At 38.0% G+C, this 27,430-nt stretch overlaps 1 protein-coding gene across 2 annotated transcripts in view; it reads left to right on the top strand.

Annotated features, from left to right (window-relative positions):
* The window catches only part of cnksr2a (connector enhancer of kinase suppressor of Ras 2a), a 66,174-nt gene that overhangs the window by 34,926 nt on the left and 3,818 nt on the right, over positions 1-27,430 (top strand). The window contains exons 7-23 of one of the 2 annotated variants that reach the window (XM_028005086.1): positions 660-719; positions 916-984; positions 3,068-3,214; positions 4,577-4,689; positions 4,776-4,930; positions 6,358-6,447; positions 8,907-9,121; positions 12,638-12,689; positions 15,120-15,295; positions 16,907-16,980; positions 17,090-17,161; positions 17,406-17,473; positions 19,099-19,196; positions 20,145-20,363; positions 21,568-21,709; positions 22,829-23,053; positions 25,203-25,390. In XM_028005086.1, coding sequence (XP_027860887.1) covers positions 660-719; positions 916-984; positions 3,068-3,214; positions 4,577-4,689; positions 4,776-4,930; positions 6,358-6,447; positions 8,907-9,121; positions 12,638-12,689; positions 15,120-15,295; positions 16,907-16,980; positions 17,090-17,161; positions 17,406-17,473; positions 19,099-19,196; positions 20,145-20,363; positions 21,568-21,709; positions 22,829-23,053; positions 25,203-25,390 — 2,163 coding nt within the window. The remainder of the gene's footprint in view (positions 1-659; positions 720-915; positions 985-3,067; positions 3,215-4,576; positions 4,690-4,775; positions 4,931-6,357; positions 6,448-8,906; positions 9,122-12,637; positions 12,690-15,119; positions 15,296-16,906; positions 16,981-17,089; positions 17,162-17,405; positions 17,474-19,098; positions 19,197-20,144; positions 20,364-21,567; positions 21,710-22,828; positions 23,054-25,202; positions 25,391-27,430) is intronic. The other variant, XM_028005087.1, reaches the window with a different exon arrangement.

Genomic DNA, 27,430 nt, shown 5'->3' with positions numbered 1-27,430 from the left:
TACTGCATGTAACCGTTTATTTCAGCTCAAAGTGTGACGCTACAGCTAGCTTAGCAAAGGATTGTGTTTAAAAATAGTAATAGATAAATGACTTAAAACCAAGACACTAAAAATAAAAACTGAAGGAGTTGTAGTACTTTTGTTTTTCAACACTATTGTGATACAAAGCATGCCACACGAATGCAGTTCTGGGACTACGACTGTGCTGAGTGCAACATGACCGCACTGCGCCCCTCCACCCCGCAGTGTTAAAATTTTAGGCATCTTAACACCTAAAATAATGTTATTCATGTTGAACTACCTACTTTTGGAAAGAAAATGTTTGTTTTTTCCAACCCAACTCAATGATATTTACTTTTATTATACCTCTAAATTACAAGTAGCCCTAAAATGTTATCAAAACCTTTTTGATTCCCATGTGTTTTCCATCATAAATAACTCAAAACGCCCCTGGTAGACTTGTTCCTGGTTTTATTGTGGCCAGTCACTTTTACAAAACAGCGTCACCTTCACATTCAAAGGAGATTTCATCTGAGTGTTTATTAAATGGAGTAAGTGGACCTCGGCCTGAAAAGGTTTGAGAAACCCTGGGCTACCGAAGAGAAAGTTGTGTCTGCTACTTTAAAACGCTGAATAGTTTTGTTTCTTGTCTCCATCAGGGGATGTACATCAAGTCCACTTATGACGGTCTGCATGTGATCACAGGAACCACTGAAGGGGTGAGAGGATTTTCTCTAAAAAGTCAATCATTGAATCTGGTTTCAACAGCAGCCTGTCACTTTCAATAAGGACGACAACATGGCCGCCTGCCGTTATTGATTATTTAAGTGGGGTTTGCTGTGAAACTTCCCAAAAAGTGTCAGACGGGAATCAATACTCAGATGGGTTATTAATCTCTGCTTTGTGTGCATTTAGTCTCCGGCTGACCGCTGCAAGAAGATCCACGCAGGAGATGAAGTGATTCAAGTCAACCACCAGACCGTGGTACGTTTGAAATCAGACGTTTTACATGAAAGAGCAAAAGAAAAGTGGAGAAAAATTATGAAACTGGAGGAAATTATGAAATGTTTTCCTCCATTCTGGGATCTGTTAACTGCAAAATGAATCCATGAAAGCTGATTCCGTCTAGATGTTACCTATTGAGCTTTGCAGTAATAATGGTGGCTCATTAAGAGGCAGAAACGAACAACGGACCCTGAACGCACCACACGCACTGTGAAACATGGAGGTGGAGGCATCATGCTGTGGGGAGAGTTTTCTTTATCAGCAACAGGAAAACTGATCAGAAACGATGAGAAGATCATCCATCCATCAGAACATCCATCCATCCACCTGAACATCCATCCATCCATCCATCAGAACATCCAACCATCCATCCACCCATGGTTGGTTGGTTGGATGGTTGGATGTATAACTTTATTTTTGTAATAAAATAATGTTTGTAATTATGACATGAAATGTTGAGAAGTTGTGAATATGAAAATCTCATTCAACACTCAAAAAACTCGGATAAAAGTAAAACACAGTTTCAAAACACAGGGTGAAACAGGAGACAAATCCATCCCCACTAAATAAATCCCAGTAAATAAAATCCCAGTAAATAAATCCCAGTAAATAAATCCCAGTAAATAAAACCCCAGTAATCGTGTTTTAGCTGCCATATGGGAGCCTGCTCTGAAAAACAACCATCGGTCTTTGATCACGAACAGATCTCAGGTCAGTTCGGTACATTCAGGTACGACGAGGCTGCGAGCGCCGCATCCCGGTGGGCAGCTTCGTGTTTGTTTACAGTTTGTTTTCGTTCGCAGATCTGCTGGAGGCGAGCAGTGTAGGCGTGGCTTTTGCACATAGTTGGTAAAAATGAAAAAAAAAAGAAAGAAAGATGGATGATAAGACTTTTTGGTTTTGGAAATGAGGGCAGGTTACATCACATGAAGCCTCTATAGATAGTTATCCCGCCTCGCCGCCTACTTGTTTCACTCACGATGTGGACCGGAGTCAAACTTCAGCCTGCATGTAAATGAGGGAGATTTTCTTACACCACATGTCAAACACAAGGCTCGAGGGCCAAATCTGACCCACCGTAGCTTTTTATGTGGCCCTCTAGACTCCAGTCTTACGCATAAATAAAACTTTCAGGAGTTGTCTGTTTAAATATTATTTTATTAATCAAATCTAAGTGGTTGTTTACATCAGTCAATACTTCCAGTTTTACTACGATTGTGTAAATTCACACAAAATCAACAAATCACATCATTTTTTTGTGCTAATGAATAGTTGCGAGTTTATTAAGAACTTTTCAGAAAAATTATCAAACACAGTTTTTAAGTGATGCCAACTCCCACCTGCAGGTGGCAGTATATTTTACTAATACACTTCTGCCTCTGCCTCTAGTCGATGTCAAGTTTTAGTCTGTGATAGATTATTTGTGAGTAATAAAAAGTCACATACACCTTCAAATATAAGTGAAAATATTGCAAATTTCTTGAAAATATTTTTAAATTACCAATTTATTGAAAATAATCCGACATAGAACCATCATGATAACAATTGTGTGCTTAAATATTATTTTATTAATCAAATTAAAATGTTTTTTATTTGTTTACTGCCAAATTAGTTTGGCAGAAGTGGAGAAGTAAACTACACTGCCACCTGCAGGTGGGAGTTAGCATCACTTACTACCTGTTTTTGATCATTTTTTCTGACAGATTTTCAATAAACTCACAATTATACATTAGCACAAAAAATGACCCGATTTGTTGATTTTGCGTGAATTTTCACGATTGTAGTAAAACTAAAAGTATTGATTAATATAATATGATAGTAAACAGATAAAAACTACTTTGATTTGATTAATAAAATGATATTTAACCACACAACTGTTATCTTGACGGTTTTATTTATGCATAAGTCTGGAGTCCAGACCACATAGAAAGCTACAGCGGGCTGGATTTGGTTCCTGGGCCTTGAGTTTGACACATGTACTTTATCAATACAGTCTAACTGGCCCTTTAAGAACATTCATGATGTGGCGAGTCTCCCTGCATTGTTCCTCGTTGCTCTACAGGTGGGCTGGCAGTTGCGTAACCTGGTCGGCTCCCTGAGGGCCGATAAAGGCGTCGTGTCCCTGACCCTGAAGAAGCGTCCGCAGAGCACGCTCAGCTCCGCCCCTGCACTGCTGAAGAACATGCGCTGGAAACCCCTGGCTCTGCAGGTGGGACTGTCTCTACCTTTTATAGACTTTATTAAAGCGCCTCACTGGCCCACATCGATTCCCCGCAGCATTCTTCCTCCCGCTCGGCCGCAGCCAAAGCGTGTAATTAGGTCACGGAGCTGTGGCTCAGCACGGGGTTTGCTAGTCGGGTCGAAAGCAGTAAATGGGAAGGGAAAACTAATGGCTTTCCACCCACATTCTCGGAGCTGAGGCTGAAATTTCCACAGCTAATTATCTCTAATTAGCGACAAACGCGAGGAAACAAGAAGGAAACGTGTTTGTGCATCAAAAATTGACTTTCTTTTTGTGTTTTGGCCCACTGGAGCAGAAATTACCTGATATACTACGTTTAAAGTTATGCATCAAATAAAGGCTGCTAATTTAACATTGGAAAATCCTGTTAAAGCTGCAGTATGTAACTTTTATAAAATATATGTTTTAACGTATTTGATGAAACTATCTTCATGTTGTGACAGGATGATATGAGACAGATAATCTGTGAAAATATCTCCTCCATCTCCTCTTTGAGCTGCTATTGCCATCTGAAGAAATGCACCAAAAACAACCAATCAGAGCCAGGAGGCGGGCCTTAGCGCTGTCAATTACCCTAAAAAAAAAAACAACTAACAACTTGTACAAAAGGTTAGACTGCGGACCTGTTTTGAGTCTCCTACCAGAAATAAACTGGATCAGTTTTACGTTTCTCCGCTGATAGCACATTGAGCAGCGGTTGATTGACAGCGCTAAGACCCGCCTCTTGACTCTGATTGGTTGTTTTTCATCTTGTCATGTCACAATATGGTGACAGTTTTAGCAAATACGTAAAAAATATTTTTTTTTTATAAAAGCTTACATTTAATCTTTGAGTTCCTGGGATGTAAATATGATGCGTTCTGTTACCTGGCTACTCTTCAAAAGGGGAAAAACAAACATGGCTTTAAAGTATGACAAAAAAATCACAAAACTTAATCTTGAACTCAGGAAGTCCAGAGTCTTCTGGTTGTTTCCAGTTGTGTTTGACTATTTTTAAGTAAAGTAATTATTTTATGACTTTTATGTTATTTTTATTTATTTCTAGGCTTTTTACATTTAGTACAATGTAAATGAAATTAGCTTACATTCTTACACTCCTGAAAAACTATGACAGAGGATCTGTGATGTTGTGGGTCTGAGTTCAGCTCATTTTAATCGATCAATCAAGCAGATTTTATTTGATTTGCACATTTCAGCACCAAGTGAGTTCAAAGAGCTTTACATCATAAAAACACAAAAATCAACAAATGAAACATTTAAAGCAGAATCTGATGGACTTTTCCAAGAAAAAACTGTAAATTTACTCATTTCTTTACATTTTAAATCCAGCCAACCAGAAGCCCAGGCAGCGGCTCCGGCACGCCATCAGGAACACCCACCAAAAGCTCCGCCCTCCAGGATCTCTACATCCCGCCTCCACCCGCCGAGCCCTACACTCCCAGGTACTTCCTCTGCATCTTTGAAGGCCAAACCATTTCCTTTGTCGTTCAAACTTCCTCTGATGAGCGTCTGCCTCTGGTTGCCATAGAGACGAGACAGGAACCCTGTCTGGAGACGAAGCGTCTCGTAACCACGGTGGCGTCAGCGCTGCCAAGCGCTCTGAATCACCAAACTCTTTCCTGGATCAAGAGTCTCACCGGCGAGAAGAGGAGGAGCCGGTGTACTGCACCACGCCCACATACGGTGCGCAGGTTCTACCCAGAATGTGTCACTGCGAGTTATACCTGATTCTGTTCAGTTGAACCGTTTATAAAAAGCTACTGTTAAGGATAATAAGAGAGAAAAACCCCAGCTTTTATTTAACCTTAAATAAAGCGGTTTCCAATTTCTTTACTTTTTCTATAAATGCACATTCTGCTAAAGGGGATCTGGTATGCAAAGTTCACATTTTGCTCGTTTTTGTGCTTCCATTTGGGTTTCTACTTCTTCTAAACACAGACAAAACTCTTAAAAAAAGAAAACACATGTATGGAAAATGAGCCATTTCAAAAACCTCCGGAATGTAACGTCACAAATCAGCAGGCACTGCCCCATGACCTCGCAACCACAGCTCTAGCACGTTTGGTCAGCTGGTATTACCGCTGTACAATGGCTGCTGGAAATGACAAGTGGATTGTTTTTGACTTACTGTCCAGAAAACACTTGCGGCATTCTTGTTTGTTGTGCAGGAGGCACAACTTCTGCTTTTTCTAAGCTGTGTGGTTGTATAATTGCTCATCTGTTTGCAGCCATTTTGATACGAGAGTCTAAACGTTGAGTTTAGGGGCGTGGCCATCAACAGATTATTTGGATTTAAGTAATGAAATTATGTTATAGCTAAACTTTTATTATCTGAGAATGACTTTGATCAAAAGATATAATGAACATGTTTTGTGTCAGCCATAGACCTATTCTAACCTGTTCAAGGAAGCATAACAGGTCACCATTATTATGGAAAATCCACTTTGTATAATGCTATTTCCTCATCAAAAACATGCCTGGAGAGTTGCTTTAATTCTTTAATGCATTTTTGAGAAATCTTTTCATCTCCATGGCAACCATTCAGCTGTTCAAAACGCCTGGTTGGACCTAGCCCCACCTTTGAGGTGCAGCTCCTCCTCGAAGCTGCAGTTCTCAATCTTCAGAGTTTCTGTCTCTCAGAACAGCCCTCCTCCACTCAGCTCCTTCAGACTAGCCAACAGCAATTAGCAAACATCTGTTGGGACTACACATCTGCTGAGCTCACCACAGGAGCTGCTACTTCTTAGTGAAACGCTGGTAAAAATGTTAGTCATATTGTGATGACTTCCTAAAGGCAGAGCTACAGAAAGAGTTCTTAAAGAGACAGAGGCCCAATTTCAAGGCATTAAATTACAAAGTCATATTTGATATATGTAGCATTTTTATAACAGCTGAAGTTAATGTAGTTACTTGATTGTGCTATAAAATGGCACTGTATGCCCCTTGAAAATGTTTAATTCTAGCCAAATTCATACAAATTGCACAAATTATGAACTGACATATTTCCTTAAAATAAACTCCCAGCACTTCAGGACTAAATATTCTGAATAAACGGGCAGTTCCCAGAGTGACTAATGAGGATTTCGTTTTATTCTAATGTGCACTTGTAGGCAGGCTGAGGCCCATCTCGATGCCTGTGGAGTGCAACTGGGTGGGCGACTACGAAGACCCAGCCAAGCTGAACAGAGAAACCCGCAGAGGTGAGTCCAGAGGAGCCGTCTGGATTTCAGCTAAACGTTCCCATCTGTACAAATTATGAAGCGATCAGCAAGTGTGAGGATCTGCGAGCCTCTTTTCTAATTCCCCCTGTCATTAGCATCACAGAGGAACCAAAGAAAAGCTGCTGAGGAGCAAAGGAGGTAAAGAGATACGAGCACAAAGACGGAGGAAATGAAAGGCAGCAATGGAAGAAGAAAAAAAAGAATAGAAGAAACAGAGGGATGAGAACAGACAAAAAAGGAGTAAAAGAAAGAGATCGTTCTCTCTGACCTCCACCTGAATCACTCACACAGTTTCCATGGCGACGCTGACAGCTTCTCACTTTCCTCTGGCCGCTGCTTAGCAACCCGGGAAGGACAGGAGGGAGGAAACTGCAGAGGGAAACCTGAGTTTGGGGAGAAGGTGGGAAGAAGTTTGGAAGATGGATGAGCTGTAGTCATAATAAACTACACCGCTGACATTTTATACAACTCCGGTCGATAAAAGTCAGGATTTTGTTTCAATAATCACACTTAAAGCAAAGCAACTTAACAAAAATTGGGTGAAAATGTAAATAATTTCCTTTTTTTAACTAATTGTTTGTGGAAATGTTTTGTTGTAAATTAATAAAATTTATTAGTACAACTAAAAAACAAAATTAGGAAGTGGCACAGTGCATTCTGGGTTAATACAACCAAAACAAACATAATAAATTAATTGCATAGATATAATTTGGATTGAGTAACAATTGTGACGTTAGTAAAAATTAGATGTATAAAGATGTCATTTGATTGAACTTTTAGATATTTGCAAAAATATTTTATTTTTAGATATTTATTTTTAGATTTGAGAAATTATGAGACATTGGTGTTTAAGCTCCATTTTTAAAATGATGTTCAAAATAGCAGAAATACAAAATAAAATTCACATAAAAAAATACAAAAATAATTTGAGTTTAAAAGAAATCCTGTAGTCGCTAAAATCTGATGCTAATCTGTCTTTGTTTGCCGTTTGTGTAGAATTAAGTTGAGCTCAGTGTCTTTTTCAGAGGTTTTCATGTTGTTTCCTTCAGTGGTTCTTAGTGCAGCGCCCCCTCAGGTGAGGAGGGGAACAGGTTTTTCAGAATGGAAGGCTAATTTGAAACACTGCAGTGTGAAAATGTAACAAATGCTGTCATTTTGGTCCCAATCGAACCAAATCAACCATACTATCAGATTTGAAAACACTTTTAATTAGATCCACTCATGTTTCCACATTTATGTTTTAATAAATTACATGTAAGTTATATTTATTTATCTAATGCAATTAATTTTTTTTCTTTAAAAAATCCAATTATTTGTAATATACCTCTACAATACAATTCATCAGTGTTTTCTAAAACCAGACTCAAATCTTTTGGAGGAACATTAGTGAAATTAGTGTTTGTTGCAGCAGAATTCATCTTTACTTTCTGTAAAGTAAAGTCTTTTAAAATTAACTGGGGTGTCTTCATGTTTGGTGCCTTTTTTGCTGAATTCGCCACTAAAGCAAATGGCACTTTTAATAAGAAAAAGGGTTTAAATGAAGCATTTTTGGGATTAATGTCTGTCTTATCAACGGAGGCAGCCTGGAGGGGATCTGTGGCTTTTTGTTTGTACGGTAGCTGCTGACTGCTGCCTTTCTCCTACCTGTTTACAGCTTCACTGCATCGCCAAAGCTGAGATAACACTGAGGTGCCAGGAGTTTAATTTCGAAAGCTGCTGGAAAATTTCCGTATTTTGTTGGTTTAAATATTTACTCCCACTGAACGAGACAAAGGGCTGCACAGTGGTGCAGTTGGTAGCACTGTTGCCTTGTAGCAAGAAGGTTCTGGGTTCGATTCCCAGCCCGGGGTCTTTCTCCATGGAGTTCGCATGTTCTCCCTGTGCATGCGTGGGTTCTCCCCGGGCACTCCGGCTTCCTCCCACAGGCCAAAAACATGACTGTTAGGTAAATTGGTTTCTCTAAATTCTCCTTAGGTGTGAGTGTGTGAGTGTGTGTGTGCTTGGTGAGGTGTCTCTGTGTTGCCCTGTGACCGACTGGCGACCTGTCCAGGGTGACCCCGCCTCTCACCCGGAACGTTAGCTGGAGATAGACACCAGCACCTCCCGACCCCACTAGGGACAAGTGTGTGAGAAAATGGATGGATGGATGAACAAGACAAAGATCTGAGTTCCTGCTTAGATTTGATCCCAATGAAAGCTTAATAATGTAATTTGACACCTGATTAACCAGAATTGATGCTCTGATTAAAGGTTAAGATTTGAATAATGAGTCCCTTCTGGACTATTTTTTAAATTTTATACATTATTGGATTAATCTAAATAATATATTCATCCCTACTGAAAACACTGAAAATTATAGAAGCTGCAGATAAATTTAAAGGTTTGATGTTTTCTATTTTGCAGATAAGTTTAAAGGTCAGATGTTTTCTATTTTGCAGATGCCTCATTGTTGCGTTATGTGGGACTATCCACTGCAGACGAGCGGACTGTCTCGGAGGACTACTCCTCCCACACGGCACGTCCAAATAAACGGTCCAATGACACAGCCAAGCGTGTGAAGAGGCGGAGCCACCACAGCCAAAGCCCCTCCCACTATCTGCTTCAGACCAATCAGAGGGAATCGCCTCCCAGAGACCAAACCTCTATGTATCATGTAAGTTTTAAACTTATTTACTATAAATCTTTATCTTATTTTGGTGTCTTTCTTCAGTTACTCATTGTTTGCGTTTTTACTATTTGTTATTGATTTTGGTTAAAGAGTGTCCATTAAGCAAATTTATTGTCAAAATATTAAAACACAGCTCCTGTCTCCGTCAGAAAATCCAGAAGGAGAAGGTGCTGCCATTTGACCTTTAGCTCAAGCGCACTTGAGTTATGCAGCAGGACGATGATCTTTAGCACAGACAAAAAGTCTAGACTGCGATTTAGCTCCTCTAATCCAACAAGTGTTTGATTTCCACCACCTGATAAACAATATTTTTCCAGTAAATCAGAGATATGCAGTTCATTGTGTCATCACTGGTCATAGATGGAACTCCACACTTTGGATCAAAACTATTCCCACTCCTAGAACTTCTCCTTCTAAGTCAGTTTACTAATCAAACAGTTGGTCTCCAAGCAACTGAGCTTTGACCCCGACAGAAAAGCGCTGCAGTGAAGTGTGATTCTCCCAGATGCTGACTCGTTATTGCCCTCCTGTCACATCTATGACATCTGGTCCATCTGAGCCGGTCCAGACTGGCGGGTTTGGCCTGCAATGACCTTACTTGCCTTGTCAGAATCTCTTTGAAAATGAGAAACAGCTGCATGTTTTGCACCCAGGTGATGCGCCCATTGCAGCAACAATGTGTGTGTGTGCTGCATGTGTGATGCTCTGATGACAGATGGCGTGTCGGTGGGAGTGGGAGGACCTTTGTCATCTGTCCCACTGAGCCTCTGGCTGCAAGTGGCTGAGGTCCGGCCCCTGAGATGTGTAATGCTGTGACATCAGAGCTGGTCTGTTGCCCCATCTGATCCGTCGAGAGATTCAATCTAAACATGATGGATTAGAAACAGGATTATGAAGATTCACAAACCTCCAATTAGCACACTTGGTATTCAGAAACATTCCTCTGTCAAATTAAGTCACAAATACAAGACGCATACCTTTTACACAATAAGTATAATGTATTTATGTTTGATCACTGAAGCATCTGTGAGTTGGCTTATGAATACTAAACAGAATGACTCACAGGGAGCCCCCTTTAGTCCGCTTCAATCGAACTTTAGTTTGTTAGCCATGAAAGTCCGGTTCATTTGGGGAGGTGTGAATGCGTAATCAAACCAAAAAGTGAACGCTAGTCCACCTAAAAACCTCGGTCTCAATTTGGTTGTAGTGAACTCTGGTGCGGTTCGAATGTATATGTGAACACCAAGCGGATTGGAAACCGCTCCAACAGCAGGAAACAGACTATAAAGCAGGGCATTCTGGGTAAATACAACCAAAACAAACATGAGAGTCTAAAGCTAGCTGGAGAAACGACTCGTGGTTTTTTACCAAAACTAAAGAGAATTCCTACAACTGCTAAAATCTAATGCCGCTCCATTTTTGTTTACATTTTGTGGAGGAGGAGGTTGTGCTTGGTTTCTTCTTCTGAGGTTTTTGTGTCATTACCGTCGATGGTTCTTGGTGCAGCGCCTCCACAGGCGAGGAGGAGAACAAGTTTTTTTAAAAGCTCTTTTATCGTTTGATAGAGTTTTCAGATGTGGAATTGTGTAGAAAAATAAAATATGGAGTATCCATTAAGAACAGACTTTGTTTCCTGCTTCATTATCTATCCATATGTTCATTCATTTACTGCCAAAAGTGATTAAATTGGGGTTTGAAAGCATTCTAGAAAGCCTGTTTTTAACAATTATATTTACTGCTTGTAAGCAAGGAAGTCAGTAAAGCTGTCAATAGACATACTCTTGGAAATCACTGTAAAAAGTCCTTGAAAAAGTTTTATTCTGAGTTTTGCTCTTCAAAGGTTCACATTAGTAAACATATGCAAAACTACCATCTGCAACCTCACCGATGCAGCTTTCAGGAAGCATCCACATGAAAACTCTGGCTTTCATTTACTTTCTTAGTGATCTTAGAGCAACAACCACAGATCTAAGTTAGAAAAATATACATTTTAAGTAATTCTGGCTTAGTGTACCACTCATTATGCCAGTCGATTCATAAGTTTTCAGCTCTTGTTCTCTACATGCAGTCCTCCAAAGTGGCTGTACCGTATTTAAGTATTTTAACTTTCACAAATCCACCAGTCTCATAAATTATTGTAACTTTTCTGAAAATAAGAAAGGAAGAAAAAAATTAAGCTAAAAACAAGAAAAGGTTAAAAGAAAAAAGGAGAAAACTCTTGTACCTTAAGACTTGGTATACTTAAAATGCATTAAATTAATAATACTTAAATTAAAATGTAAAGGTGATTACTGAAATCTGCTATCAGATTTATTTTCATTTTGAGCAATACCTTTTCCCTAGCAGTTACCTAAACAGAAGAAAGAAATGAAATTACTGACAACACAATATTGATTAATTGACACTAACAAACAATTAATCTGTCAAACACGGAGATTAAAAAGGCCGTTATGTAAACCTGCAAATTATCTGGAGCTTATTGGGCTGGTATCGCATAATTCTAGTGAAAACTATACTTAGTGCTGGATCATAAATCAATAACAATAATATGTATCACTATAGACACCTGATCAATATCAATAGATAATACATCTGATTGAATGTTCAATAATTTCACTGAACTCAGGTCCAGAGACGCACAGAATCCTGGGAGATGTAGGCAGAAGAAAGACTTTAGCCGCTCATTCCTTTATCTGGCAGCTAAGCTCGACTAACACACTCACTCTTTGGTTACCTAGCAACCCACTCATTCTTTGGTTACCTAGCAACAACCTGGTGAGTAGCTGGTGCAGCAGCAGTTTAAGGTTTTGCCTCACAACTGCCTAAAAAGAGTAAAAACTGTGGATAAAAGAAGGAAAGCTGGCTAAACCAGTTTGGCTTAAAACAAAAAGCTAATCAGTAATTATTATTTACGTTTGTCCAGCTCCAAGTATACTGGAGTTGGATTTGTGTGACATTCACAGTGTTCTGCTGTGATCCGACCGGGTACGTTAATTTTCTGTGATATCAACTTTATATTCCCTCACAATGTAAAGACTGGAAACAGAAGAATACCAGTTAATGTCTCTGTTACTCCAGCTCACTGTCCCTCTGTTGTCACACAAGAGAAGAACTGATGATAGTTCTTCCTCATCAATGGTCAGCTATTCTTTATTTATAAACTCCCTGCAGCTCTGTTTGTTTCACACTTCCTCCATCACCTGGATGTGCTACTGTTCCACCTTAACGTCACCTCTGGCCCTCCATTCTATGTTTAGACGTGTGAAAGCAGCCCGCTCTGACTCCTCCACCCATGACTGACTGCGTCTGTGTGTGAGAGGATGTAGTGAGAGATGCGATGGTTTCCTTTGTGTCTGTTTGTCTCCAGCCTCCTCTCCTTGTGTCCTGCTGCCTCTAAGATCTGCTGTCATCTTTTATATCCCAGGATTCATTGCTGCAAACAAAGGCCACTGATCCGTCCTGACAGCATGCTCTGTCTCTGTCTCCCTCTTCTTTCCTCAGACATACCAGCAGTCAGCCTCTTTGCAGACAAAGAACAGGAAGAAGAATAAAGGTAAGCAGGGTTGGCACCAGGTTGGCCTGGGCAGAAGCTGCTCCCAAAAGAGTAACATGTTTTCAGAAAACCAGCCGTTTTTGCACAGGAATCGTTTCATTGTGGATTATAACTCACTTTTACGATCTTCAGCTGGAAAATGTATAAAGCTTTTTGAATCAGGTTTATTAGTATTGCACATTTCAGTTCAAAGATCCTAAAAACACAAAAATACAAAGTCAACAATTGAAACATCACATTACACATCAGAATGTTGATTAATGTTTTAAAATCAAGTCTAAACCGGTCGGTTGTTTAGTCTAGATTTAAAGGAACTCTGTGTTTCGGCTGTTTTGCAGTTTTCTGGAAGTTTGTTCCAGATTTGTGGTGCATAGAAGTTGAATGCTGCTTCTCCATGTTTGGTTCTGAAGACTTGAGTGGTTTGGAAGGTTGTTTTGGGTTTGAGATGCACATTTCACATCAAAACTACTTCATCTTTGTATTAATTATTAGTGGTGCACCAAATTATCGGCGCTAATTTTCTTAATTTTGGGAGATCAGTCGATACTCCCATGCGAAGCCGATCTTATCCACTTTGGCAAAGGTTAAAAAATGACCCAATGTCCTCTTCTGTCCAAAAATCACACAGTGTAGAGTATTTAGTTAGGCTTGTCAAGAGAGCTAATTTTATTGGATAATAAATTGTCCCGATAAACAACAATATTGTGGTTTGGAGGCAGTTTTCAAGTAATATATTGATTATGGCATAATAATGAAAAATAAACAGTAAATAAAACAAAAGTAAAAGAAATAGCACACACAATCAAAACAATAAATGAAATGGATTGTTGTCTCTGTCAACAAAGTTTCCTTTCAAAATCAGAGTAGCTTATGTTAATTTATCATGCAATGAATTGATTTATAGATTTATTGATTATTGCGACAAACTTATGTAGAGTTTAATCTCTAAAAGTGTAAATTTTGTGCCTGTAAATTGAAACTTCCAGGGTAAAATGAACCAAAATGTGATTTTTGGCAACACGAGGTTTGGATCTGTATCCTCAGTTGGACTCAGTCTGGGATTTAAACCAAAATCAGGTCCAGTACTGGTATTGGATCTTGTTAAAAATGTAGCATTTTCATTTTTATTTAAACAAATTGTGCTTATTTTACAGCTTTAAATTACCTCCTTACAAGGTATATCTAGTTATGAGAGCTTTCCAAACGGTACTCAAAAAATTCTCTTAACTATTTCTGTCAGTTTTACAAAAATGTTTAAATAATTGTTGAGATTTTTCCATTTATTTCTAATATTCACTCTGACATAAGCGCCTTTGCCTCTATGACAAACTTTCCACACCGTCATGGATCAACATGCTGGGAGATTTAAATTTTTTTCCACAGTCCGATCGCTTGTTCTGCCATCTGCTGCTGTGAGAAGCTCTGAAAGCTTTGGCTCCATCTGCACACGGCTCTGTTTGTTTACAGCAATTGAACCAACATTTCTAAAAGAATTTGATGCTAATAGTTATAGCTTTAAATAGCTAATTTATCGACATATTAGTAATTAGTAAAGCTGTGTAGGTTCTGTCACAAATGGGTCTTTTGTGACCAAACTGATGATGGTATTAGTTAGTGGCCTGAGGCGGCTGCACAGGAATGAGGACAATCATTATTGCAGAGCACTTTTGTGCGTTTTCAGATATATTACCCTCTTGTGCAGAAATATAAATGATTCATTTTCTCTAAGCTGAAAACCTTTCCACACTGCAAGCAAGAACGTTTCGTTTTTTTTGTGTCAACACTTTCGTGGAGAGTTGTTTCCTTTAGAATAAAGTTGCCACAGAGGAAAATTGACTCCTGGATCATGACATTTCATGCAGAGCAGCAGGAGTTTCTTTGCCGGCCTCACCTGGAAGCCATGTTGCTCCAGTTATCTTTAATAAGGTGCTTACTGATGCATCACCTTTAAGCCGGAAAGAAAGCACCGCTTTTATTAAGCACAGGCAGTGTATTATAGGCTTGGCGGGCCACCGGGCTTTACTTGTGCCCCCACCAGGCTTAGCATTCCTTATTTTCTAAAGTCTTTTTAAAATGTTAGCATTTTTTCATTCTTAACATGAACTCTTGAACATCTTTTCACACTGATCAGTCCTTCCAGGATTTTGTGATTGTTGTTATGGTCTACCTTTAGAGATATTTTACCATTCTTCATGTTGTCAGACAAGTTCTATTGAAGTGATTTCTTGATTCTACGGGTCTCTGGCAAGTGAACTTCACATACACATAGATGAATTGGTTTGAATACATCTTTGTTTTGTCATTAGGGTGTTCAGTACTACAACCAGCTACAGAGAAATATTCTGCACCCCTTTGTTTCCAGATTTATTTCTTCCTGTTTTGGTTTTATCGTCTCTCTGTTCTTAAACATCGCTCCGTTTGCGTTTCCAGGGCGAGGTCTGACCTCGCTGAGTCGGAGGCGTGTTTCCTGCAAAGCGCTGGGCAGAGGAGACTGCGAGGGCTGGCTGTGGAGAAAGAGGGATGCCAAGGGTTACTTCTCTCAGAAATGGAAGAAGTACTGGTTTGTGCTGAAAGACAACTGCTTGTACTGGTACATCAATGAGGAGGTGCGTCGTTTGTTCGTCTTTTCTCTTCTTCTAACTGAAATGGTTCAAAAACAATATTTATTTTAGCAAGAAGATATTGTATTTAAAAATAAATTACCATGGTAATAAATCTGTGTGGACTTCAATAAAAATAATTTTGGTAACGCTACCTAATCTAAAGCAAGAAAAGTTTTAGTCTGTTTTAATGTGAACATATATTGCTTTTAAATCCTTCCTTTTCCCATTTAAATTATTCAGTTGTGGTCTTTATAAAGTGGAACTGCAATGGTTTGGTCTGAATTCCTCGTTATCAAACTCATTTTGGTGCTGTGTCTTTAAATGCAAATGAGGAACTTCAGGCCCCGCCCCCTCCAGTTCACAGAGCATTCCTCCACACCGTTCCGCCATTTTTCTTTGGCTTGATAGAAGAGATACGATTATCTAGTGGCATAGAAACGTCAGTGAAGGCATTTAGGTCATTTGTTCCCCAAGACAAAACTGATAAAAACAGTGGAAAGTTATTTATGTAATTAAAATATTGAAGACACACTTTGTGCTAGTTAAAAGCTGGCATACATTGCTAACAGAACCAGAAGTTACGATGCTAATGCTATCAAAACAATGGACTGCATGTCATATCGTCAGATATAAATTGTGTAAAATCAATCAGATAAAATCTTTCTGAAGGATTTGTCCTTGAAGTTCTTTATTTAAAGATGACTTTCCTCTCTAATGTGGGAACAATTCCAAGAAAAATTAAGTTTAACTAGGGACTTAGAAGAAGTTCTGATGCTGGTTCTGTTTAATGAACTATGTGGTATAATAGAGTCCAACAACAGAATATTTTGACTTATCTACTTGTAGCTTCAGCACCCATAAAGTCGCTGTGAGAAATAGAAATGGTAGATTTGTGAAATTGGGTAGCCAGAGGTCTATGACCTTGTTTAGCAGTTCCACAGCAAATACTGTGAAGTAATTGTTCAAAAAACATAATAGGGATTAGAGAAACCTGAACAGATTGAAAAACCTGACCCAAACAGAATATAAAGATATCTACCTAGCACCGGCAGAGACTAAATTAAAGTTTTCTTCTCTCCTATAAGAGAGTCTCTACTTTTATTGTGAACTAGAGACTCCAAGTTCACAACAAAATATATTTAAAGCCTAAGAAAGTAGATTTTGTATTATATGTCCAATTTAATGTCTTTTTATAAAGCATATCTAGATATCTGGTGTAGTAAGTAAGTGAGTTTTTGTTCACTAAAACTGTGCTAGACAAAAGCTAACCAAGAAGTCCAAGGTTTTTTGGACTTCTTGGCAAAAGTTTTGAGCTCCACAGGACCTAAAAGCATAAATTTAAATATAGAATATTAATTACCTCAGCAGAAACACACGTCTCTTCATATCTGCAGCCTTCATGCTGGTCGGCTTTCGTAAATGGTTCCAACAGCAGTTCACATTGTGGCCATTAATCACTTCTTTTTTAACACAGGAGGTCGAGAAAATCTTGAAGTTGCATGACTCGTACCGCCACAATAACATCTGTAAACTAAGCTGTAATTTTTAATTAATAATGTCCTTCTGCTTTAATTTTAGCTCATTTTGTGAGTTTTTCTTCTTTTGTCCTGTCAGGACGAGAAGGCGGAGGGTTTCGTCAGTCTTCCCGAGTTTAAGATTGACCGTGCCAGTGAATGTCGAAAGAAGTAGTAAGTGCCTGGTTTATTGCATATTTATGTTATTTTCCGTATGTGGAGCCTGTGTGCTCTTGTACGCGTGAAGGTGTGTGGGCAAAAATAGCTCTCTGTGTCTCTCTAGTGCTTTCAAAGCGTGCCACCCCAAGGTCAAGAGTTTCTACTTTGCAGCAGATGGAGTGGACGACATGAACAGGTAAAGGCCGCAAGCTCTAATCATGCAGGAAGGTCGCAGGGAGGTGTTGCAGCTGGATGGCGAAATTAAAATGCAACTCACAGTTTGGCTCCAAGAAAGCAGAAAACGAGAAATTTTGCAACAAAATAAAACATAAGAAAAGAGTAAAAGTAGTTACTCTTGACTTAATTTTTATGATGATTGATGTACCATAAAAACCCTTTGTTTAAATAAGTGAGCTTTATTATTTCCTGCTGTTTGATAGATGGCTGAGTCGCCTCAACATGGCAGCTGTGGGCTATGCAGAGCGGGAGAGGATGCGGCAGGAGCAGGGTGAGACTTCACTCCAACAACACCGCTGTTACTATTGCACCAGTGTTACTGCATGAGAAAATCATTGCCTTAAGAGTCCCCTATGGACTAAAAGTGAGCCTGCCACTCGTTTCTTTTTACAACCTCCACTAGTAGTCAAGAATCTCTCTGGCCTGGAGACCTCTTCCTGGCTTTATCGACACACTTAATTGGATTTTATCAAACAGTTATGTCAGATTGCAGAGTATTCACTGCAAAAACACAAAATCTAACAAATATTTTTGGTCTAGCTTCTAGTGCACTTATGTTAATACATTTAAAATAAGACAAAACTAACTTACAAGTAACTTTATGGCAAGATATTGGAGCTTATTTTAAGTAAGTAATTCCTTAAAATTGGAAAAGAAGTAATAGTTCCATTGGGAGATTTTTTCACTTATAACAAGACTGTTTGCCCTTATTAGTGAAATAATCTACCAGTGAAACAAGTAAGGAATTATTTACTTAAAACAAGCTCCTAATTTTTACAGAAAAGTTACTTGTAAGTTAGTTTTGTCTATTTCAAGTGTACTAACATATTTGTACTAGAAACTAGACCAACATACTTGGTAAGATTTTGTGTTTTTGCTGTTTTTTGATGTGTGAGTCGTTGACTTTTGCGCTAAAGGGCTTCAGAGTTCAATTAACACTGTTTTGAGTTTGTTTTGTAAATATAAAGTTCAGGAAGCCCCATCTCTGAGATAGCGATAAGGTTAACATTTGAAATTCTGGTTATGTTTTCATATATTAGCAATAAGTTAAACTATCTGAATGGATGCATGGCTTTATTAATAGAAAGTTTGGATTTTGGGATAACGCAAACATTTCTAATGAACTTCCTGAGTTAAGGGTGTTTTCACATCTGATAGTCCGGTAGACTTGGTTAGATTGGTGATTGCTGCAACTTTGAGTCGGCACTGACGTCATTTTCAGCTGCTACGGTTTCTTTTTCACTACACTGCGTCATATAGACCAAACTCTTTGAAAGACCTGCTTCCCTCCTCGCCTGTGGTGGCGCTGCACCAAGAATCACTTAAGAAAACTTTTGAAGAAGAAATGAAAGCAACTTCCTTCTTCATGGAATGTAAACAAAAATGGAGCAGCGTCAGATTTTAGCAGTTGTAGGATTTCTCTTTTGTCGTTGGTAATTTCCCGTTTTGTGTGTTTGATTTAATTGTATTTACCCAGAATGCCCTGCACTTTAGCTTGTTACCTGCTTTTGTAGAGGTTTCTAGTCCACTAGGCGTTCACATGTGCATTCAAACCGTGTCAGAGTTCACTTTAATCAAACTGAGATGTAGGTTTGTAGGCGGACCAGAGTTCACTTTTTTGGTCCGCATCAGAGTTTGGTTACACGTTCACACCTCCCCAAACAAACCGAACTTTCTAGGCAAATGAAATCCACTTGTAAAAATATTTATCATGTTTGTCTCCATGTGGATGACACTCAGTGTTTTGGGTTATAAGAAAATCCAAACAGGGATAGTTGAATCAATCGTGATGCAGGATCACAGACTTGAATGTTTCTGCATCAGCAGGACTAATTAATGGAAGAATCAGAAGATATATTGAGCTTCTGATCTGAAATGTTCCCATGACTCCTGCAGACTATTGGAGCGAAAGTGAACATGAGGACGACACCACTTCCAGCCCGAAACAGGACAGCCCCCCACCTCCATATGATACCTACCCACGGCCTCCATCAGTGAGTCCACACAGATGTCAGAGCGCTGAGAACTTTACTTCAAACATGGCAGAAAAATACAAACTCGGTTCTGTTCAACTTTTCATTTCTTTAGACTTCTCAATTATCTTCAGACGTCCAAAGAAATCAATAGTGATGCTGTATTTTTTAGCTAAAACCTGAAATGATTGCTCTTTAGCAGGGATGTCCGAAGTGTGGCCAGGGACCCATTTTTGGCTCCTTGGATTGATTTTTTTTTTTTTTGGCCCCCTACTGCAGTTTAAAAATAATGAAAATTGTGTTTATTAAACTTTTTAATTTTAATAGTCTGTAGAATTTTTATTGATGATTTTCTTACAAGTGAAAAATTTAAGTATAACACAAAATGTTTGGTTTTTTCAACCAAACATCTATAGTAAGTAGATCCACTCATATCCAGAAACTTTTACTGAAAAGCCGACTTTACTGCAGCTAAATTAGCTTTTAATTAATTTAATAGCAACCATTTTTAAAGAAAGTGACCCAAATCTTGTTCTTAAAGCTGAGAATAAATTAATTTAACCATGTATAAAATAGTTTGAAAACCAGATTTTAATACACCAAATTAATTATTTTTAAGTTTTGGATCTACAATGAATAATGTCCATTTTCTACAAGAAAAGAATAGAGGCATTTTATTTACTTGGTTATTGTTGTTTTTTTTTTTTCTTGGCCGACAAATCCGTTTGACTGACAAAAAGTTTGGACATCCCTGCTCTAGTTTTTTAATAATTATTTTCTTCCTAAACTATAACTCTTATTTATCTTAACTCTTAAATATCTCACTAAATATATACAGTAACTCTTGAATATCTTATTCAATTATTAACATTTTTGCAGTCCAGTTTTCTTTTCCTTACTCTAAAGTTTGCAGTAATAGTTAAATTATACCTCAGATGCTTCAGCTGGGATTTTTCCACTCTTTCTCAGATGAGCGCTTACCTGGAGGGCCGAACCACCCGCCTGTCTTCCACAGAGACGTCTCGCTCTCGATCTTCTCAGGAGGATTTCCTGTGCAGCGAGGCCCCTGTGACGGCCGCAGAGCCGCAGTACCATCCGGGCCCTCTAGGGGGAGGCACCACGCACAGCGGGAGAAAGCCACTGGGCAGCAGCAGCAGCGACGTGCCGTACAGATGTGATCCTGTGGAGGTGATTGGAGCAGATATTAACCATAAATTTCATTTTTTAAATAGAAAAAACTTTGTTAAAAAAAGTAATTATTTTAATAGAACAGGAGAATAGAAATATCCTCTATTGTCCAATAATCAGAACATTTCTGTTCAACGGGAGATAACAGCAAATAGACTCACACAAAGAATACAAAATACATATAAAAGCAGAATAAAGAATTAAAATATTACAGAGTAAGTGAAAAATTTCAAAATAAATAACTGTATAGTTATAAAAAATACTCCAGTCCAGAGCAACAGACTCAACTATATGTATAAAATTTGCTCTTTGGCCATTAAGACAGACTATTTACAATTAGTAACAATTTTATGGAGAAGTTTTATGGATACAAGCATGCATGTAAACACTTGTTTGGTTTGAGTCTGTATTTTACTTACATATTTTCTTATATGTTAAGATAAGACTATATTTTAAAATTACTTTGACTTTTCCTTTACCAGATTAGTTTTTATTTAAATCTCTTTGATTGAAATGGTTTGCTTTGATGCGTACTTAATGTTTAAGTTGAGCAAAATCTGCAAATACTTATTTTCAAGGTTTTTCTTTTTCAGTTTTTTCCCATATAAAAATGTCACATTTTGGCAACCACACTTTTCTTTCAGTAAGGTTTTTTTTTTTTTGCTGTTTTTTGTAGCTGTTTGCAGATAATGTGGAGATATTTACTGCTAATTTTTAAACTTAGTTTGATTTGAAAAGCAAATAGATATGATCTTTTGGAGGACATTCTAACAAATATTAATGATAATTTTGTTTTTCAGAGTAAGAAAAAAATGTTTGAGGTATTATGTAATTATTTTTATTCAAGGATTGTTTTTTAATCGTCATACCAGCTTTACATGTTTGCGGTTCGAAATTTGGACTCAGGATGTATTATAGTTTTTCTTTGAAAGCTTAATTGTCTTATTTAAAGCACTTTAAGGTATTTGTCCCCGTTGAGTTAATTTTAAACTGAAAGTAATTTATCAAGGTTTTCCTTCTTTAAATTTTTTTGTTACATGAAAATGTGTCATTTTGATAGCTACACTTTTCTTTCAGTTTTTTTTTCTACATTTTTCAAGTTGTTTTTCACAAATAACTGAGAGGTCTGTACTGCTAATACTTTTATGTAAAAAGCTGCTTCTCATGACGCCATGTAATCTGTTTTCGTTGCTGCTCCGTGTAGTACCGCTCCAGTCCGGCAGGGGGCAGCAGTGAGACCGGGTCGCCTGGCCGCTCGTCGTCCTCACAGAGGCGGTCGTGGCAGGACCTGATAGAGACTCCGCTTACTGAAGCTGGACTGCACTACCTGCAAACTGGACCGCTTGGTAACTTTTTACCAATTTGGTTACATTAATTTTAAAATTATCTATATTTTTAAACCTTAGGGTTATTATTTATGTATTTTTATTTCTATTTATTTTTGTTTTCCACAACTCTGCTACTGTCTAATTCAAACCCGTTTATATGGATTAAAAAACGTAAACCAACAAAACTCATTTTAATACAGTACAGGCATGTAATCAGGCACACATTTATCTTATTTAATCCAGATTATTCTAATTATTCAGATTAGAATTAGAATAATCTGGATTAAATAACAATAATTTAGTTTATTGTTAGGCCTGTCGCAATAAACAGAATTTGACAACAGAATATTGTCAAATTCTGTTTTCATCCAGCAAATACATTTTTACACACATTTATTTTAGAAAGTAAAACTTGCTGAAAACATATTTGCTTAAGAAAACCACCAACCGGCTTTTTGTGCAGGAAATCGTGTGACTATTTATTACAGTTACTTAAAAATCCAAACCTTTCAGTGTCGAGTGATTCGATTCTGATTTTTAGGGTCACAATTTGATTCAGAAAAGATTTTTAATTCATGGAACAATTTTTCTGCTCAAATGGTTTAGAGATTTTGTTTACATCATGTGATTGACGAGAAGAAACAAAGAGCATTTATTTAACGCAGTTCTACAAAGTTGTATTAAATTCTGTCAGTTTATATTTAAACATAAAGAGGTTTGTGCATAAAATTATGTATTTTAAATTAGTTTTATGGTAACTTAGCTGTGTGGCTTTTTCTTAAATGAAAAAATATGAAAGAATTATTCAACATCCATCTGCTGGATAAGACAACCTTCAACTTAACCACGTTTTAAAATTGATTTTTAGCATTTAGATTCGGTTCAGAATCCCCAGAAGTAGGAATTGCAATTATTTCCTTTACCTCTACAGATAGTTACAATTTTTATTGATTTACTGAAACAAAAAAATGTTTGTTTTCTTTCTAAATTATCATCCTGGTTTTTAGATATTAAAATGTTTCTCAGTAACTCTGATTAAATGTATCACAAAAAACCCACGGTGGAAGTTTCTTTTCATAAATAATTGAGTTGTGTTGTTTTGACGAATCGCTCTGATATTTTCCGTCGTCCTCACAGAGGACGCCGTCTTCGCCGAGCCGGGCCTGGGAGGCGGCTCGATGATGGCTGGAGCCGTCTACACTCTGCCCCCACAGAGGAACGTCCCGTTGCCAGTGGCGATGCAGAGGCTGATTCCCATGGCAACCCAGGGAGGGAAACCCCGCAGCTTCACGCTGCCGCGCGACAGCAACCTGCACACTCTGCTCTCTCCACCGGTGAAGGAAGAGCAGCAAACACACAACTGTGAGTTCATACTTATGATAAAACATGCGACAGAAGCTGGAAAATAATTAGGCTGTAGTTTTATTTAAAGAATAAAATATATCTGCTAGGCCTGTCACAATAAGCAATAAATCAGTTAATCGCATAATGAATTAAAACAAACTATAATTTTTCGCTGCATGATTTATTGTTTTTCTCTTTTTTTCTACCAAAAACTGGACGATTTTGTTTACGAACAGTTCATAATACGTTTTTTTGTTTGGTTTTTTCTGTTGTTTTGTTTATTTATTTTGGATATTTAACTGCCGGCGATCCAGCCAAATTTGCGGTACCATAACAAAGATGGTACTTTGTGCTATCTGAAAAATTCCAACAGTTTCTGGAAGGGCAGACGTTGCACTTTCCAGCCAATGTCAAGTTATTACGGTAATTTCACTCTCCAGGGAGTGAAATTAATCTGAGTGGCACTCTTTTTATAGACGGTAAATTGCGAAAAAAACTGGTAGATATTGAAATTTCCAGTTGTTATGGATAAATGTGCAAATATATTTACTCACAGGACATTTATAGACCTGCGTACAATTAAAATAAGCAAAATTTTATTATGTTCTAAAATTAAAAACATTCACTGGGTTGAATAAAAGTTGTTTATAAAGACAAAAAAAAGTTGCCATCTGGATTTAACTAGAACTAGTTTTTTATTTTAGTGAAAAATTAATGCAACTGGATGAAAAGAAAACTGGGGATATTTGGACTTTCACCATTATGGACTTCTTAAAGTCATGCTGTAGCATCTCAATTAGAGTTATCTCCAAACTTTGATTAGGCCACAGTAAACCTTCACTTTTTGAGCCAATTGGAAGTGGTTTTGTTGGCGTTCTGGAGGGTTAAATTCAATAAATTCATATTTATGAATCAATAATGAGCCAAGCCAAATCATTGGGAGCTGGAGAAAGAAGACAGAGAAATGGTTTCCATCCAAATCGAGCTGGATGGAAATGCATTTTAGAAAACATTTTGCTTTTCTTAGTCAGTACAAGACAGTTGATTTTAAAACTTCAGGATGGATTAAAAATCTGCAGGACTTTGATGCTGAACAGAGAAATGATGTTATTACAAGCTGAAACCACCTAGCTCATACGAAGCTACTCATTGATTTTTTTATGCTAATATGAAGTGCTAATTAACCTTCTGTAAAAGATGAGTGTTTTAAATCATCTGAGCTGCTTGGCAGGTTGATTGTCTTCAGCATTTGGCATCATTCCTGCAGCTCCTCCATAGACACAGACTTTCTCTCTTTGCTGCTTCTTTTCGTAATCCTTTTTAAACAATAACCGAGTCTCATAGTGTAACATCTACTGTGTTATTTGAAAGTACTTGTGTTTAAAAATTTTAGTTTCTCTAATATTTGCATCAATTTGGGATTGTTTTTTTATTTAAATGTGATGGAGAAAAGCTTAATAAACTATGAAGATATAAAAATGAAGCTTCTAAAATCATTTTTAATGAAACTTCAAAAAAGACAAAGGTTTTTGCATTGCAGTGTTTAAAATAGCACCGATCCACTTTCTTAAAAAGTACAGGTTATTTAACACAAAACAAGACATTTTTTCCATGTTATAAGTTAATTTATCTGCCAACACAGCAAGTAATTTTTCATCAATATTGAGGAATTATTTACTAAAAATAAGCCTTTACATCCTGCTGAAAAGTTACTTTTAGTGTAGTTTGCCTTATTTTAAGCGTACTAAGATATTTTCACTAGAAATACATCAAAAATACTTGGTAATATTTGGTGTTTTTGCAGCATAGATCCAGATTTGCTCTTAAGTGACCATCAGCTGCTGCTCTCCGTCTCTGTCCTAATGAGGCTAATGAGACGCCGCTGCTCTGGTTGCCAAGACGAGACCAGTGGCAGCAGGAAGGTGTCATTCTGAAATACAAAATAAATGTGATTTTTGTAACCAGGAGATATATGTGAGCTCTGTTTGAGAAACAGATTGCACAATAAATACTGATGTGGAGGAGGAAATAAACCTGCCACAGAGGAGAGAACGTCCCTGAGGCTGTCAGGAGAGAGATGAGGGTTTTGTCATCGTTAATAATCCAGAAAACCATCTCAGACGTCACTCCTCTGCTCAGGCTCTAACGTCGGTTTGCTGTGTTGCAGGTGGCAGTGAAGGCGCGTCCCTGGGCGACCTGTTTCGCGCGTGCGAACAGGGTGGCGTCTGTCCGTTGGGGCGGGGCTCAGACGCCAAGGGCCAATCGGAGTTCAGGCAGTCCTTCCTCCGACGGGCCGCCGACCCTCAGCTCAACGAGCGCCTGCACTGCCTCCGCATCCTCAGCTCCACGCTCAAGGTGCGTCCACTCCAGCATGAACATAGATTATGAGAGAGAGCACAGCTGCAGAAGCTCTGATTTACTGTAATCACACTGAATCAGCACAGACACATGCAGCCTATAATACAATTAGCAATTCATTTTCTACCGATTTCTAAAAAGCCTGACCTGCGATACCAATTTTTTTGGCATTTTATAGCAAAACTAAACAACCATCGTATTTTCCGCACTATAAGGCGCACCACATTATAAGGCGCATAGAATAGATGCTACAGTAGAGGCTGGGGTTACGTTATGCATCCATTAGATGGAACTGCGCTAAAGGGAATGTCAACAAAATAGTCAGATAGGTCAGTCAAACTTTATTAATAGATTACAAACCAGCATTCTGAAAACTCCATTCATTCCCAAAATGAACAGCTGTTGCTTCCTCCACTTCCGCACCATTGATTCGTTCATGTTAAATTCTCTCGCTGCTGCTCTATTCCCATGTTCTACTGTGTGACTGATCGCCTTGAGCTTAAACTGTGCGTCGTAAGTGTCTCTTAATAGGAGCCATTTACACACAAAACCCAGCGTGCGCCGCGCGCTTCTTCTTCTACGGGGGAAAATGAAGTCGGCGGCTCCTTACCGTAGTTGTGAGACCTATTGTGGCTCAATATTGGTCCATATATAAGGCGCACCGGATTATAAGGTGCACTCTCGGCTTTTGAGAAAATTGAAGGTTTTTAGGTGCGCCTTATAGTGCGGAAAGTACGGTATGTTACCTTCAGTAGTTCTGAAAATGCTGCATAGAGGGATTATTTGTTTATAAACACAGTGCAGGCGCCCAGCTTGATGGCAGAAAGAGCCGGGCAGCCTTTAATCTGTCACTGGTTACCAGGGTTTCCCCCAGTTGTTTTAAAAGCCTGGCGGGCCACCAGGCTTTACTTGTGCCCCCACCAGACTCAGCATTACTTACTTATTCTAGTTTTTTTATGTTTGTATTTTTAAGACTTTACAGTTGGTGTTCAGGTATTAATCTTCCAATAACACATAATTATCAAGTGTTTTTTTTCAAATTTGATGCCTTATTAGGCCTCTGTCTCTTTAAGAATCTTCTAAACTTTCAGACTCTCCGTCTTCAGCTCATAATCACAACAATTTTCCTCCTTTATGCCATTTACAATCATTTTTTGTAGTGTTGGACTGAGAAGTAGTTTGTCTGATGAGCTTAGCAGACTCGCAATCACACCAGGTGTTTGCTAATTGCTGCTGCCGCTAGTCTGGAGGAGCTGAGTGGCTTAAAGAAGTCACTTTTACTCTACGATAATAATACAATAATAATACTAAAACGAATTGTTTTGGGCTAGTTTTCTGTAAATTTTATTACATGCTTCATGTGTCTGTGCCTTTTTTCTGAGCAAACAAAAAATAATGCATAAACAATATATAAATTTACACAAATAAAAGAAAATGTAGCCAATTCGTAATTACATTGTTATTCTTCAGAAAGCTGATTTTTGAGATTTCTTTTGTTTTTCTATTCAACATCAACTTATCGTACATTTATTTATGCAGTTTGATGGAAGGAAGACATTACAGTTAACAAGCCTTTCTGTGCCAAACAGAAAAAATAAATGTATTTTTAAAAGGATCATTAAAAGAACAAAACTAGAAACAGGGAAATGATCCTGTTCAGGTTTAATACTTTGAATCAACTCTTTACATTTTAAATGTAAAGAGTTTAGAAATTGAAATAAAAATGTTTGCTGAACCAACTTTTAAAGTTAACATTAAATTAATAAAAGCTAATGTTAGCGCTGATGTTACCTTCTCAATAGCGAATGTTTGCATAACTGTTAATTAATAGCTTCTGGCTTTTTGAGTTTATTCACAACAGAAGTCTTGATTATTGACTTCAGCAGTTGGTATTTTTTAGTTTTACAGTAAACTGTTTACACATGATGCACATAAACATGAGCACATTGTGGTGAATGTCTGTCCTGGTTCATCCCCACCACACCTCTCATGTCTTTTTGGTTTCAGTTTCCATCAGTCCATGTGTGTCTTCATGTT

Source organism: Xiphophorus couchianus, chromosome 21 (assembly GCF_001444195.1).
Source record: "Xiphophorus couchianus chromosome 21, X_couchianus-1.0, whole genome shotgun sequence".
Taxonomy (NCBI): domain Eukaryota; kingdom Metazoa; phylum Chordata; class Actinopteri; order Cyprinodontiformes; family Poeciliidae; genus Xiphophorus; species Xiphophorus couchianus.
The sequence above is the reverse complement of the archived record's forward strand: the minus strand, read 5'-3'. Positions and strand labels throughout refer to the sequence as shown.